Source organism: Bombyx mori, chromosome 24 (genome assembly GCF_030269925.1).
Source record: "Bombyx mori chromosome 24, ASM3026992v2".
Lineage (NCBI taxonomy): Eukaryota > Metazoa > Arthropoda > Insecta > Lepidoptera > Bombycidae > Bombyx > Bombyx mori.
In genome coordinates, this window is record NC_085130.1 from 4,174,313 (window position 1) to 4,187,589 (window position 13,277).

Below are 13,277 nucleotides of genomic sequence, written 5' to 3' on the forward strand. Positions count from 1 at the left end.
ATAGTAATGTTTGGTCGGGCTTCTCCATAAGACGCTTGATGGACGGTTCTCACCTGTGTAGCAAATTGTGAAAATTTCAGCTAGATGGAGCTATAATATAAATCTGAACAAACAGAAACCGGCATTTATTATCAACATAAATATGAATTTAATGATTATTATCTATATATTAATAAGTGAAGCAAAAACTCTGTATCCCTTTTTACGAAAATTGCGCGGACGGAGGAGTATGAAATTTTCCACACTTATAGAGAATATAGAGAAGAAGTGCACAATGCTAATATTTTTTTAAAGGAATGCATAAAAGATACATTAAATCAATAAAGAAAACATTACACACACTACATACCATGTATTTGACGCACACACGCATGCATACTATTTATTGTTAAACTTTTGTTCTTGGCGTCTGTTGTCAAATTGAGAATAGATTAAATATTGTTTGTCTTTGTTAATATTTTTTATAGTGTAGTAGTCATGGCGAAATTTGTGATTATAGACGTATAAAATACAATCATAATAGTGTACAAACTTACAATTCCAATTAATTATAGTCGAATTTTGACTACTGCGGGATCTCTAGTATAAATTATATTATTACATATAAACAAAATAGTATTTACAGAGCCGGTTGCTCATTCTTAAAAAATATTTAAGGAGAAAATGGCGAGGACATTACCGCTGTGTCGTTATTGATGGTGATAACGTCAATTAATATTAGGACTGAATCAGGGCAGTTTAGTAGTGATAAAAATGACAGAATTTAGGAGAAGCATATTCAACATAAAAAAATCTTGGAAAAAGCTTAGCTTAGCTCGTGAGGGATTTGAACCCTCGTCTTCCCATGACTGTGCGCCAGCTGGGCGCTCTGACCGCTGAGCTAACGAGCCTCGTTGTAGAGCCTTCGATCTTCCACTCTCATTCCTGTTTGTGACGTCATATTCTAAGGAAATGGAAAATACGATCTACTTTGGGCTTACATTACCTATCACCAGAATATTTGCATTCTCTACATAGTGTATTTTTTGTCTTCTTCTTGCCCACAGATTGTCATTTCTTGCGATTTCCGACTACAATTCTACTTTCGACCCAGCTTCCTTATGATTCGTTTTAATTTTTACGTGGTAATCTAAATTACAGACTCTATATAGTTCGCGATCTGGCGCTTGCAACAAATATGCTGAAATATCTAGAATTCAATAAAAGTCAAAATATTGGCCTGAACCTTCGATCAATAATAGTACGAACCCGTTAAGTAATATTAGATATCGATTATTTCAGTTAACTGAGAATAATTGAAGCTTCTCTACTCGAGATGCCTTTTCACTACTGATGTTTGTAGTTTTGTTTTATTCGATTAACTATAGAAGTAGCTGTCAGCATTACCAAGCTATGAAGATCATGGATGGCGCTTGGAGCAGCGGGGAGATGTCGGAAAATCATTAAAACTTTTTCACTTCTTTCTCACTAATTTTCCACAGGAAGAGTGCAGACTAAGCTGTCATTTTACAAATGGTAAAAATGAAACAACTGAGTAAAAGCAATTACAACATAAGAAAGTCTTGGAAAAAATTAGCTCGTGAGGGATTTGAACCCTCGTCTTCCCATGACTGCACGCCAGCTGGGCGCTCTAACCGCTGAGCTAACGAGCCTCGTTGTAGAGCCTTCGATCTTCCACTCTCATTCCTGTTTGTGACGTCATACTCAAAGGAAATGGGAAATGCGGTCTACTTTGGGCTTACATTACCTATGACTAAAATATTTGCATACTTTACTTAGTATTTTCTTTATCTTCTTCTTGCCCACAGACTGACATTTCTTGCCATAATTTACTTTCGACCCAGCTTCCTCACGATTCGTTTTAATTTTTGCGTGGTAATCTAAATTACGAACTCTATATAATTCGCGATCATGGCGCTTGCAACAGATATGCTGAAATATCTAGAACTCAATAAAAGTTAAAATATTGGTATGAACCCGTTAAATTATATTATCGATTATTTCAGCTAACTGATTATAATTGAAGCTTCTTTACTCGAGATAACTTCTCACTACTGGTCTTTGTGGTTTTGTTCTATTTGATTAACTATCGAAGCAGTTATCTGCATTACCAAGCCATCAAGGTCATGGATGGCGCTTGGAGCAGCGGGGAGATGTCGGGAAATCATTAAAACTTTCTCACTTCTTTCTAACTCATTTTCCACAGGAAGAGTGCAGACTAAGCTGTCATTTTAGTAATCTTAACAATGATTGAACTTAGGAGATGCAAATTCAACATAAAAAAATCTTGGAAAAAATTAGCTCGTGAGGGATTTGAACCCTCGTCTTCCCATGACTGTGCGCCAGCTGGGCGCTCTAACCGCTGAGCTAACGAGCCTCGTTGTAGAGCCTTCGATCTTCCACTCTCATTCCTGTTTGTGACGTCATACTCAAAGGAAATGGGAAATGCGATCTACTTTGGGTTTACATATCTATCACTAGAATATTTGCATACTTTACATATTATTTTCTTTGTCTTCTTTTTGCTCACAGATTGACATTTCTTGCCATTTCCAATTACAATTATACTTTCCTCACGATTCGTTTTAATTTTTGCGTGGTAATCTAAATTACAAAATCTATATAATTCGCGATCATGGCACTTGCAGCAAATATGCTGGAATGTTTGGAATTCAATAAAAGTCAAAACACCAGCGTAAGAACCCGTTTAAATAATACTATCGATTATTTCAGTTAGCTGAGAATAATTGAAACATCTCTACTCGAGATGCCTTCTCACTTCTGGTTAATAGTGTATGTGGTTTTGTTCTATTCGATTAGCCATCAAAGCAGCTGTCTGCGTTACCAAGCAATAAAGGTCATGGCGCTTGGATCAGCGGGGAGGTGTCGGGAAATCATTAAAACTTTCTCACTTCTTTCTTACTTATTTTCCACAGGAAGAGTGCAGACTAAGCTGTCATTTTAGTAATGGAAACAATGATTGAACTTAGGAGATGCAAATTCAACATAAACAAATCTTGGAAAAAATTAGCTCGTGAGGGATTTGAACCCTCGTCTTCCCATGACTGTGCGCCAGCTGGGCGCTCTAACCGCTGAGCTAACGAGCCTCGTTGTAGAGCCTTCGATCTTCCACTCTCATTCCTGTTTGTGACGTCATACTCAAAGGAAATGGGAAATGTGGTCTACTTTGAGCTTATATTACTTATCACTAAAACATTTACATAGTGTTTTCTTTGTCTTCTTCTTGCCCATAGATTGCCATTTCTTACCATCTCCGACTACGATTCTACTTTCAACCCAGCTTCCTTAGGATTCATTTTAATTTTTTCGTGATAATGATAGGTGATAGCGAAGATGTATGGAAATGGTAATGCGAGGTAGAGGGGGAAGAGGCCGACCGAAGAAGACATGGATGGAGTGTGTGAATGACGATATGAGAGAGAGAGGAGTGAGTGTTGAGATGACGGCTGAAAGAAGAAAATCATTACGTATCGATCATTAGAATATTTGCATACTTTACATATTATTTTCTTTGTCTTCTACTTGCTCACAGATTGCCATTTCTTGCGGTTTCCGACTACAATTCTACCTTCGATCCAGCTTCCTCACGATTCGTTTTCATTTTTTCGTGATAATCTAAATTTTAAGCTACATAATTCGCGATCATGGTGTTTGCAGCAGATATGCTGAAATATCTAGAACTCAGTAAAAGTCAAAATATTGTTAAGAACCGGTTTTTTTTTATCGCCTGCGTGGATAGACGAACTTATGGCCCACCTGGTGTTATGTGATTACCGGACAGACATCTTCAACATAAATGCCGCCACCCACCCTGAGATATGGGTTCTAAGGTCTCAGCATAGTTACAACGGCTGCCCCACCCTTCAAACCGAAACGCATTAAACAGATTTCTGTGAATTACTTCTATATTGCAGTACTAGTGTCGGGGTATTTTGTGATTCCTCAGAGGCAGGTACTGCTACTCTGCCAATTTCTGCCGTAAACCAGTAATGCGTTCTGGTTTGCAGAGCAGTAGAGTCATTATACAATAGAGAAACAATTGAAGCTACGTGCTCATGTTACTAGGTGATGCCTACAGACCCTGGTAGCCACTTATAATCAAGAGGGGCATGAGCTCGTTCACACACATGTGTACAATAAATGAAACAAAAACACAGACTCCATCTCATTTCCATCGCATTTAAGTTGTTCAGTTTCCTTTGGCTGTGGTGGCCGCTGAATATGAGATCAACACTGGGTTTCCTCTACTTGTCTAAGTCAGTAAATACTATGACAATGCGACATTAATACACACAGTAAAACGTTTGATCAGGTTCTCAGGTTCTCCACAGGACCCCCGATGGACGGTTCTCACCTGTGTAGCAAATTATGAACATTTCAGCTAGATGGAGCTGAGATATAAATCCGAACAAACTGAAAACAGCATTTATTATCTACATTAATATGAATTTAGGAATTATTTTCATTGATATAAACAAAATAGTACTTACAGATTCAGTTGCTTGTTTTTGAATCATATTTAAAGAAAATATTGGGAGTTTGGTGACAATACCACGATGTCACCTGATGACCGGTGTTAACATACTTTCCACAGGATGAGTCTGACTAAGCTGTCATTTAGTAATGGTAAAAATGACACAACAAAGTAGAAGCAATTTCAACATAAGAAAATCTTGGAAAAAATTAGCTCGTGAGGGATTTGAACCCTCGTCTTCCCATTACTGTGCGCCAGCTGGGCGCTCTAACCACTGAGCTAACGAGCCTTGATGTAGAGCCTTCGATCTTCCACTCTCATTCCTGTTTATGACGTCATACCCGCATACGTCCTGAATGAATTTCGTGCCTTTTTAATATCCTTTTTTTTTAAAATGAGCGTCCAGTTTCTCTGTCCACTCTTTATTGAATGGTCGCCGCACTCCAGATACACCATGATTAGAATGTCACCGCCTATCTTGAAACATGAGATCAAATTCTTAATCGCCTTGCAGAAATAATAATACCTATTCGGACGGTTTGAGAATATTCAATACAACCATTGCATTGAAGTGGCGAGCACAGTATGATATGTATCATTTTCTTCAGTGTTTTTCATATCACAAAGTATTTTCGTATGAGTTTAAAAATATCTCATTGATAGATCGAAAGTAAAAATGTTGTGTTTTTTTTCTAAGGATACAGCTTATATGAAATTTTGAAAAATAAAAAAAAATCCATAATAGAATCAATTCGCTTATGAGTCCGCATGGGTAGGTACCACCACCCCGCTTATTTCTGCCTTGAAGCAGTAATGCGTTTCGGTTTGAAGGCTGGGGCAGCCGTTGTAACTATACTGAGACCTTAGAACTCATATCTCAAGGTGGGTGGCGGCATTTACGTTGTAGACGTCTATGGGCTCCAGTAACCACTTAACATCAGGTGGCCTGTGAGCTCGTCCACCCATCTAAGCAATAAAAATATCTTCGATATCGTCACTCAGAGTGGGTGACCGGTCGCCATCGCCGGTCGTCATTTGTTTATTGTCTCCAGCTAAAGCAGTAAAAAGCTTTCTGGATTATTTTCCTTGGATTTACTGAAATACATTTAAAGAGCAGTTGTCGTTTCTCGTCTTTTTCATTATCTCTTAAATTTTAAATCGAAGTGTTCTAAAGGATATGATGTCGTATATTCGTATCAAGCAACGTTACCAGCGCTGAAAGCCCGCTTAAGTACTAATATTCTATGGAAAAATGTCGTAAGCTAACGACGACTGTGAGGGGATGTCATTCTGTGATAAAAGTCTCAAAAAAATATGGATTCCGTAAGGCGTTGTGTCAGCCGGCACGTTCGTATCAAGGGTCTGCAATCCTGACTTTTTCTATGGTGAAACAGTCATACGTTTCTGTCTGATGGGTAGGGCAGTTGTTATTTAATACTCTAACTTCACGGGGTGTGGTGACATTCGCGTCGTTACTTCTGTAGGCTCCTGACAACCTCCTAACTACCTGAGTACCTCCTAACCAGTCAGATCAGACGAAGGGTGAGCACGTACGCCCAATAAGAAAGAACTTTCAAACACAGCACACGCGAATGCCTCGGGGAAAATTCTGTGATGGGAGTTTTTTTTGGTTTATTGCTTAGATGGGTGGACGAGCTCACGACACACCTGGTGTTAAGTGGTTACCGGAGCCTATAGACCACTACAACATACATGCCACCTTGAGACAAGTGTTCTAAAGTCTCAGTTGTAATAGCATAACGGCTGGCCCACCCTTCAAACCGTAACGCATTACTGCTTCACGCAGGAATTGACAGGGTACATACCAGTGGAGACACACAGGACGACCTACCACCAGTAATTACGCAAATATTCATTTTGATTTATTAACAATTGTTAGGTGTGTATTTCAATAGAAAAATTGGTACCTGCCTGCGGGATTCGAACACCGTTGCATCGCTTGATATGAATACACCCGGCGTCTTATCCTTTAGGCCATGACGACTTCAAATGTTACGAGTAATATCGACTCTTGTGTTTAATTGTATCTACAGCACGTTGCCCTCCTAATAAAATTAATATATTCTAATTTACGGAAGAAAATAAGAACGAAAAGACTACAGGAAGGTGAGTGAGTGATACCTCAAGATAAAATGTTGAAGTCTCAAATTGTGATATATACAGGATGCTCACTAATTAAAACGTTGCGCATGAGGTCATATACCATATACCAGCGTGGTATAATGTTCAAGGTATTGACTGAACATTCTCATGAGAATTTCTTAGTCGTCTTTTACGAGGCCCTCGGAAAGAGAGGGGTGGTGTTATTCTAGGCTTGAACTAGTCTGAAGGTTAGGATAGATTTCGCTTTGCCCCCATTAGCTTAAACCTGGGCTTGTTATTATGGTGAATGTTAAAACCATTCCATCCGGTAGTAGATTCATTCGCGAAGCAGCTGCCCTTGAGTTGTTAGGTTTGGAGACCCTCGGGCAGCTGTTAGCAAATCCCATCCCTCCTGGCTGAGCCTTTGCTCGCCCAACTGTCCTGGTGAAACTGGAGAGGCCTATCGGCCACCAGTAATGCCTCAAACATAAAAAAAAATATGTTAAAAAACATAATCCTATTCAGATCACAAAAATCGACTCGTGAGGGATTTGAACCCCCGACCACCTCTACCATGTTTCAGACGGGCTGCTCTAACCGCTGAGCTAACGAGTCTTGTTTATCTAATTGCATTTTTAAATTATACTTTAATTATGACGTAACACTAAAATCTATGTTAGAGTAATATCAACCTAACGGTTCGTAGCATAGGTTCCATTATCGTTTGACCATCTAAACGTAATGCGAATTGATATGATAATAAAATGGCAGTGTTCCGATAACTCAGCGTTACATATTATCAATCAAACAACACGCTGACAACGGGCATTCTGTTTTAATAGGATATGATAGATATACATTCATCTCTTTCTTACACTATGCGCACTACAAAGATGTCTAGAATATTCTTGAAACACCCCAAGGGAAATACGGATGAGGCATATTAGATATAGTTTCGGATTTAGGATTTATATCGGCGATTACGATAATTTAGCGATATAAGACACTAAATTGATTTTATAGTACGACCGAACGCATGTAAGTATCGAATAATCATGTGAGCGGAATATATAATTATATTATTTAAGTACAGTAGATTGGGGGAATAGAGACTAGAGTTGGAATAGGGACAAATCTGGGATGTCACAATACTTTTGTTGAGTCGTTAGATTTAACTTTGTTGAACTGAAAATGACTTTTATTTAGTGCTTAATAATATTAAATAGTTTAATCTAGTCATCAAAGTTTTGTAACTCATTAAGATATTAAAAAGTTAATTACCTACATCACTCGAGATGAGAAGAGATCAGAAGTATTACAGAATAGTCCGACGTGGTTTGTGAAGAGCTTATGACTAAACAAATGATAATCTAATACTAATAGCCTATGACCTAATAATACTATTGGCACGATAGACGCGTGGGCGGCTTATCTAGTATTAAACTTTGGGCCATCACAGAAATACATGCCGCCACCTGAGGTTAAATCTCAATTGAGTTATATAACCGCTGTCCCATTCTTAAACCGAAATGTAGATAGCCTTGCTACATAAATAGACAGGGCGGCGGTATTTAGGCGTGATGACTCGGACTGACCACATCTATGAGTGACGAAGACCACTTAATATCAGAAGGAACGTCCTCTTCTGCCTATATTTAAATTAGATGATGACCGAGCTTTGCTCTGTTTTTTTTTACAACGCCATCTTGTTGTGTCTTTAAAGCAGTTAGTTGCCCTCAATTAAGAAAAATAGTATTATTATTCGCCAATAGATGTCGGGAAGAGTTGATTATTGAAAACACGAATAAAATAACATTTTCTGAAAATAGTCGTAGCTAGATCAGTTTATTGCCCCCGAAATCCCCTGTATACTAAATTTTATGAAAATCGTTTGAGCCGTTTCCGAGATTCAGATTATATATATTATACAAGCATTGCTCGTTTAAAGGTATAAGATAAGATAAATCCTACTCGTGGAGGCATATTTCACATTCCGCCAACAGTAGGTATGAGTATATTTTCATGTATATAGTTTCTAGGGCTTTTAACATTGCAATAGACACATCAAGTTGACTGACACTTGACACTCACAAGTGCATCAGGCATCTTCGCCTTTAGGGCACGACGGCGACGCTTACCCAATGAGTTTCTCGCTGGGTTTTCTCATTGGGGGTGCGATTTCTGCGATTCACTGCTCTTGCTAGGGCTAGTGTTAGCTCTCTCTCAAGTTGAGCCCGTGGGCTAACTTACCCGTCCGCGAGGAATAGCCCCTTAGAGTATCAGCGAATCGGTAGGGAAAAAAGCACGGCGCTTTAATCGTTCAAGTCACAGTTTGTTTGTGATTTAAGTTCTCGCACACAGTTGTTGGTACTTTAGACATGATTATCGTCCTTGCACTGTCAAGGAGCGACGGGTAACGTCTGAAGGATTTTAGATTTAAATAAAAATAACGTACGGTTCGCTTTTGTATATTACGTAAAGATGTGAATCAAATTAAATTCTACAGAGCTTGAACATTGCCTGAATGTAACCAAAGATGCCATTTAACATTGCACGGTATCGTATGGATTCGGATAATTTTGTTGGCCAACAGCGCAAATGCGATTTGAATGTCTGTTAGAACCATACACCGAATCAAAGGTATGGTCTTTTAGTTTTCTTCTATATTCTTTACTGGTCAATGAAGGTAATACGATCCTGTTAATTGGCAACATCGGTTCGTGGTGATGATGTCTCAGTGGCAACTTGATTGGCGACAGCAAAGCCTTTTGGAAGAAATGCGGTGAACGATATATCCCTGGATTGGTATATTTTTCGCAAATTCTTGTGTGCCCTGAAAAAAACGTGGATGACACGATAAAGTACACTACAGTTTTATTGATAAAAATACTGGAGCAAGGGACAACGCACTTATCGCCTTTTGACTTCTAATTATTATATGACCATTGGTAGTTTTCGTACGTGCCCTTATCTATCTTGAATCAAATATTGACAAGAATGGCTGACTATATTGTCAAACCCTTCTCGATACCAAATGATCTGAAGACAAATTAATAAATGCATCGCGCCTTTAACTCTGTAACTTGATTGTTCGAATTGTGTTCCCAACATCACTAAACCTTATTCATATTTCTATTAGAATTCTTTAGACACGAATATTATTTTGTAATTTCCCAAAAATATGACATGTCGTTTGTTTGTATTTACTGGTGGTAGGACGTCTTATGAGTCCGCATGGGTAGGTGCCACCATCCTGCCTATCTCTGCCGTGAAGCAGTAATGCGTTTCGGTTTGAAGGGTGGGGTATCTGTTGTAACTATACTGAAACCTTAGAACTTATATTTCAGGGTGGGTGGCGAATTTACGTAGTAGATGTCTATGGGCTCCAGTAACCACTTAACACCAGGTTGGCTAAGAGCTCGTCCATCCATCCAAGCACTAAAAAACATATTGTATTTGCCCTAACGTTTTTCGTTTGTGGTAATTACACTTTTTAACTTTGATTCCTTAACGTCGATTGAACAACCATTCCACTTATATCTGTTTTGAAACAATTACATTGTGCTAATTGAAGAAGAGTGGGGTCGTTATGCAAAGCAATTGAACATAAGCTGTCCGTTTCAATAGGATGGGGTCATTGACGTCTTTATGTATATGGTCTCGGCTACCCACTTAATACCAGGCGGTTCTGTGTCAATCTACAACAAAAGAAAGATATTATGATAATTGGGGCAACATGAATTTGCTATTGACATAGTCAAATTACCGTAGGTCGATTGGCTGAGCGATTCGATTATTCTGGGAACTAGATACCTACTTAGGATATGGAACAATGATTTGATTGTTCTGGGAACTAGATAGTGCTTAGGATATGGAACAGTTTAATTAGCTGTCCAAGTTAAGTTGTCACGTGCCGCAATTCGTCAAGTGTGGTGTGGGTCGTCCCAGGTCGGTCCCCAGCAGTTTCGAATTCCAACAGGAGGTTCGGATGAATGTTTCATTCCAACGCACTTGGGAAACTGGAGGTATTTATCCAATACGATTAATTTTGATTCTGAGATTTACCTTGTGGCGTGAGACAGTAGAGGATGGGTGAGTAAAACAGTACCACCCCAGGATTCACGTCATGATTGTGCTTCGTTTGTATAAAGTTAGATCTTCTGTTATTTAAATCGGACCTAGAATCAGATTTCTTCGTAGAATCATTAATAACATCAATTTTATCGACATTCACTAAAACGTTTAAGGATCTCGCAATATTGTTTACATCGTTCAGAAATTGTTCTTTTTTCTGTATTTTTTCTGCTCCTTCTGGTTCATATTTAAATGTTTCGGCAAATTCTTCTAAAGAGTAATCTCCGTCGAAGCCTGATTTTGAAATAGCATCATTATCATAATCATTCGGATCCGTTTCGTGTTGAATTCTCGTAACCTCGCTCGATATTTTATTTCCGTCATTATCATCTAAGACAATTTCGCTGTCCGTTTCTGGCTTAGAAATTACTATACGAATTATCTTGGACAAACGTTCAGTTGTTGTCTAAAAAGCAATAGAATTTATTAAAAAAAAAAAACGTGTTTATGTGTTTAAAACGTTTGTATTTATAAAAAGGTTCATGATTAAAATTTAAAATGACTATATGTCGCTCATGTTTCCTGTAATTTTTTTACAGGAAACTTATCTTTAAGCAAGGTTTTTAATTCCACGGCCAACCTGGTGATAAGTAGTTTACCGGAGCCCATAGACATCTAGAACTTAAAATGCCGCCACCCATCTCGAGACATGAGTTGTAAGTTCTCAGCTTTAACAGTACAACGGCTGCCCCACCCTTTAAACCGAAACACATTACTGCTTCACGGCAGAAATATGTGGGTGGTAGTACCTACCCGTGCGAATTTTTATGACGTCTTACCACCAGTCCGGGGAATTTACACCTTGAGTACCGCTACCTATACAAAGGCTGTGTTGTATAACTGCCGCACTCTTCAAAACGGAGGGTCAAATTGCTTCATGGCAGAAATAAGCCAAATGGTTACATCACCGCGGACATACAATATCCTCTACTAACAGTAAAATAAAAATAAATAATATTGGACGTGAATTAAAAAAAATTGAACATACCTCATTTCCTCTAATATCTGTGATAATAAAAGCTGTTATCACGAATAAAACGTGCATTGCGTTGAAAATTCTGGACGCAGATTAAAACTTAAAGGTTCCACGCGTTCGCGGAATTAATTGATTAAAACAACAGTGAAATTGATTTACTTAGGTGACCTTATTAATATTTAAACGACGAGACTATAAAAAGTGATTCTGATATTAATATTCTTGTGATTTTTATCTTCGATTCTCCAGTTTTATGTTACAAATATAATTTAAACCTACTGAATTGAATATTTGTTTGTCGGTAACAGTTAGTGTACCAAGAATATTTTTATCAGCATAGCATACAATGCTATGCTGATAAAAATATTAAAAAAAAAGTGTGTGTGTCCGCTCCGACGCACGACTGGAGTTTACTGGATATAAAAAATTAAACGAAACAATACGAGAAATAGTTCTATATTACGACAACACGATACACTACAGATTATTAACAAATTAACGAGACACAAAACAAACGACTAACAAATATATGAAAATACAATAATGAGAGAAACGCGCGATCAGTACGAGGCTTTGTGGCGGACTGCCGGCGCAGCAGCCCGGCGTCACCTGCGATAACGCGGCCGCGCGTTGGCTCCTGATTGGCGCGCGCACGCATCACGCAATCAGGAGCCAATCAGGCGCATAACGCATTTCGTGTGACATGCTAGTACGATTTTGATTGGCGCGCGCACGCATCACGCAATCAGGAGCCAATCAGGCGCATAACGCATTTCGTGTGACATGCTAGTACGATTTTGGTCCCCATAATTTTCATACCCCGGGCCTATATATGTAAATCGATTCTAAAGGAGTAAACTCCAAAATATTAAAAATATTATTATGTAGTTGGCACATAACTTCGGATGAGCGAATGACGTGACGTGTCGTGACACTGTTGATTGCCCGTCCGGCGTCATTTGTGAGGTGCAGAAATATGTCTGAACCAGTCTTAGCTGTCTTTTCTCGGCGAGAGCGGACGTTTGGCTGAAACACTTGGTTGGGTTGGTAAAGACCTAATAATTTACCGTTTTCTTTTTGTCTCGAGGACCTATTCTGGCTTCACCTTGATTGATGGGTCAACTAACGTGGCTCAGCTTGGAAGAACTTACTAACATCTACCTTATCAAGAGCCGTGCTTCGTCTGAATTTATCACCGGAACGGTTAAACTATGAAGAACTGGCGAGAAACTCAGTGGGTTCTGTTTATCGATTAAGTTTTATTCGGCATCTTCTTGCATACTTTACTTACATTTGGCGTATTTAAAAAAAAAAAAAACTAAAAGAGGCGGGTATTAATTGAGGAATTAATTAATCGAAGTATTGGGAAGAGATTGAAGTCGATAACGCAGTAGAAAAATAGTTTATTAATATAGCAGAAAACAAACTAGACATGGCGAAAGTGCAACATTTTTTCCTCTGTACAATTTACTTACACCTAGATGTCTAATACCACATTTTGATATAATTAAAGATTTTGACTCGCTTCGGGAATATACTGAATTCCTCGGCATAGTAACCATAGTTTCT

At 38.5% G+C, this 13,277-nt stretch overlaps 1 protein-coding gene and 1 non-coding gene across 2 annotated transcripts; both read right to left on the reverse strand.

Moving 5' to 3' along the window:
* Nucleotides 1–4,705: 4,705 nt before the first annotated feature.
* Nucleotides 4,706–4,784, reverse strand: TRNAA-GGC (transfer RNA alanine (anticodon GGC)). Its single transcript is given in 2 exon segments — nucleotides 4,706–4,741; nucleotides 4,748–4,784. It is a non-coding gene; the product is annotated as a tRNA-Ala (tRNA).
* A 4,266-nt stretch (nucleotides 4,785–9,050) lies between these two features.
* Nucleotides 9,051–13,189, reverse strand: LOC105841439 (uncharacterized). The gene is made up of 3 exons (XM_012689288.4): nucleotides 11,721–13,189; nucleotides 10,664–11,138; nucleotides 9,051–9,431 (listed from the first exon to the last, which is right to left on the reverse strand). Exons 1-3 carry the CDS (start codon nucleotides 11,775–11,777, stop codon nucleotides 9,142–9,144), a joined length of 822 nt encoding a protein of 273 aa, XP_012544742.1. The 5' UTR covers nucleotides 11,778–13,189; the 3' UTR covers nucleotides 9,051–9,141.
* Nucleotides 13,190–13,277: the final 88 nt, after the last annotated feature.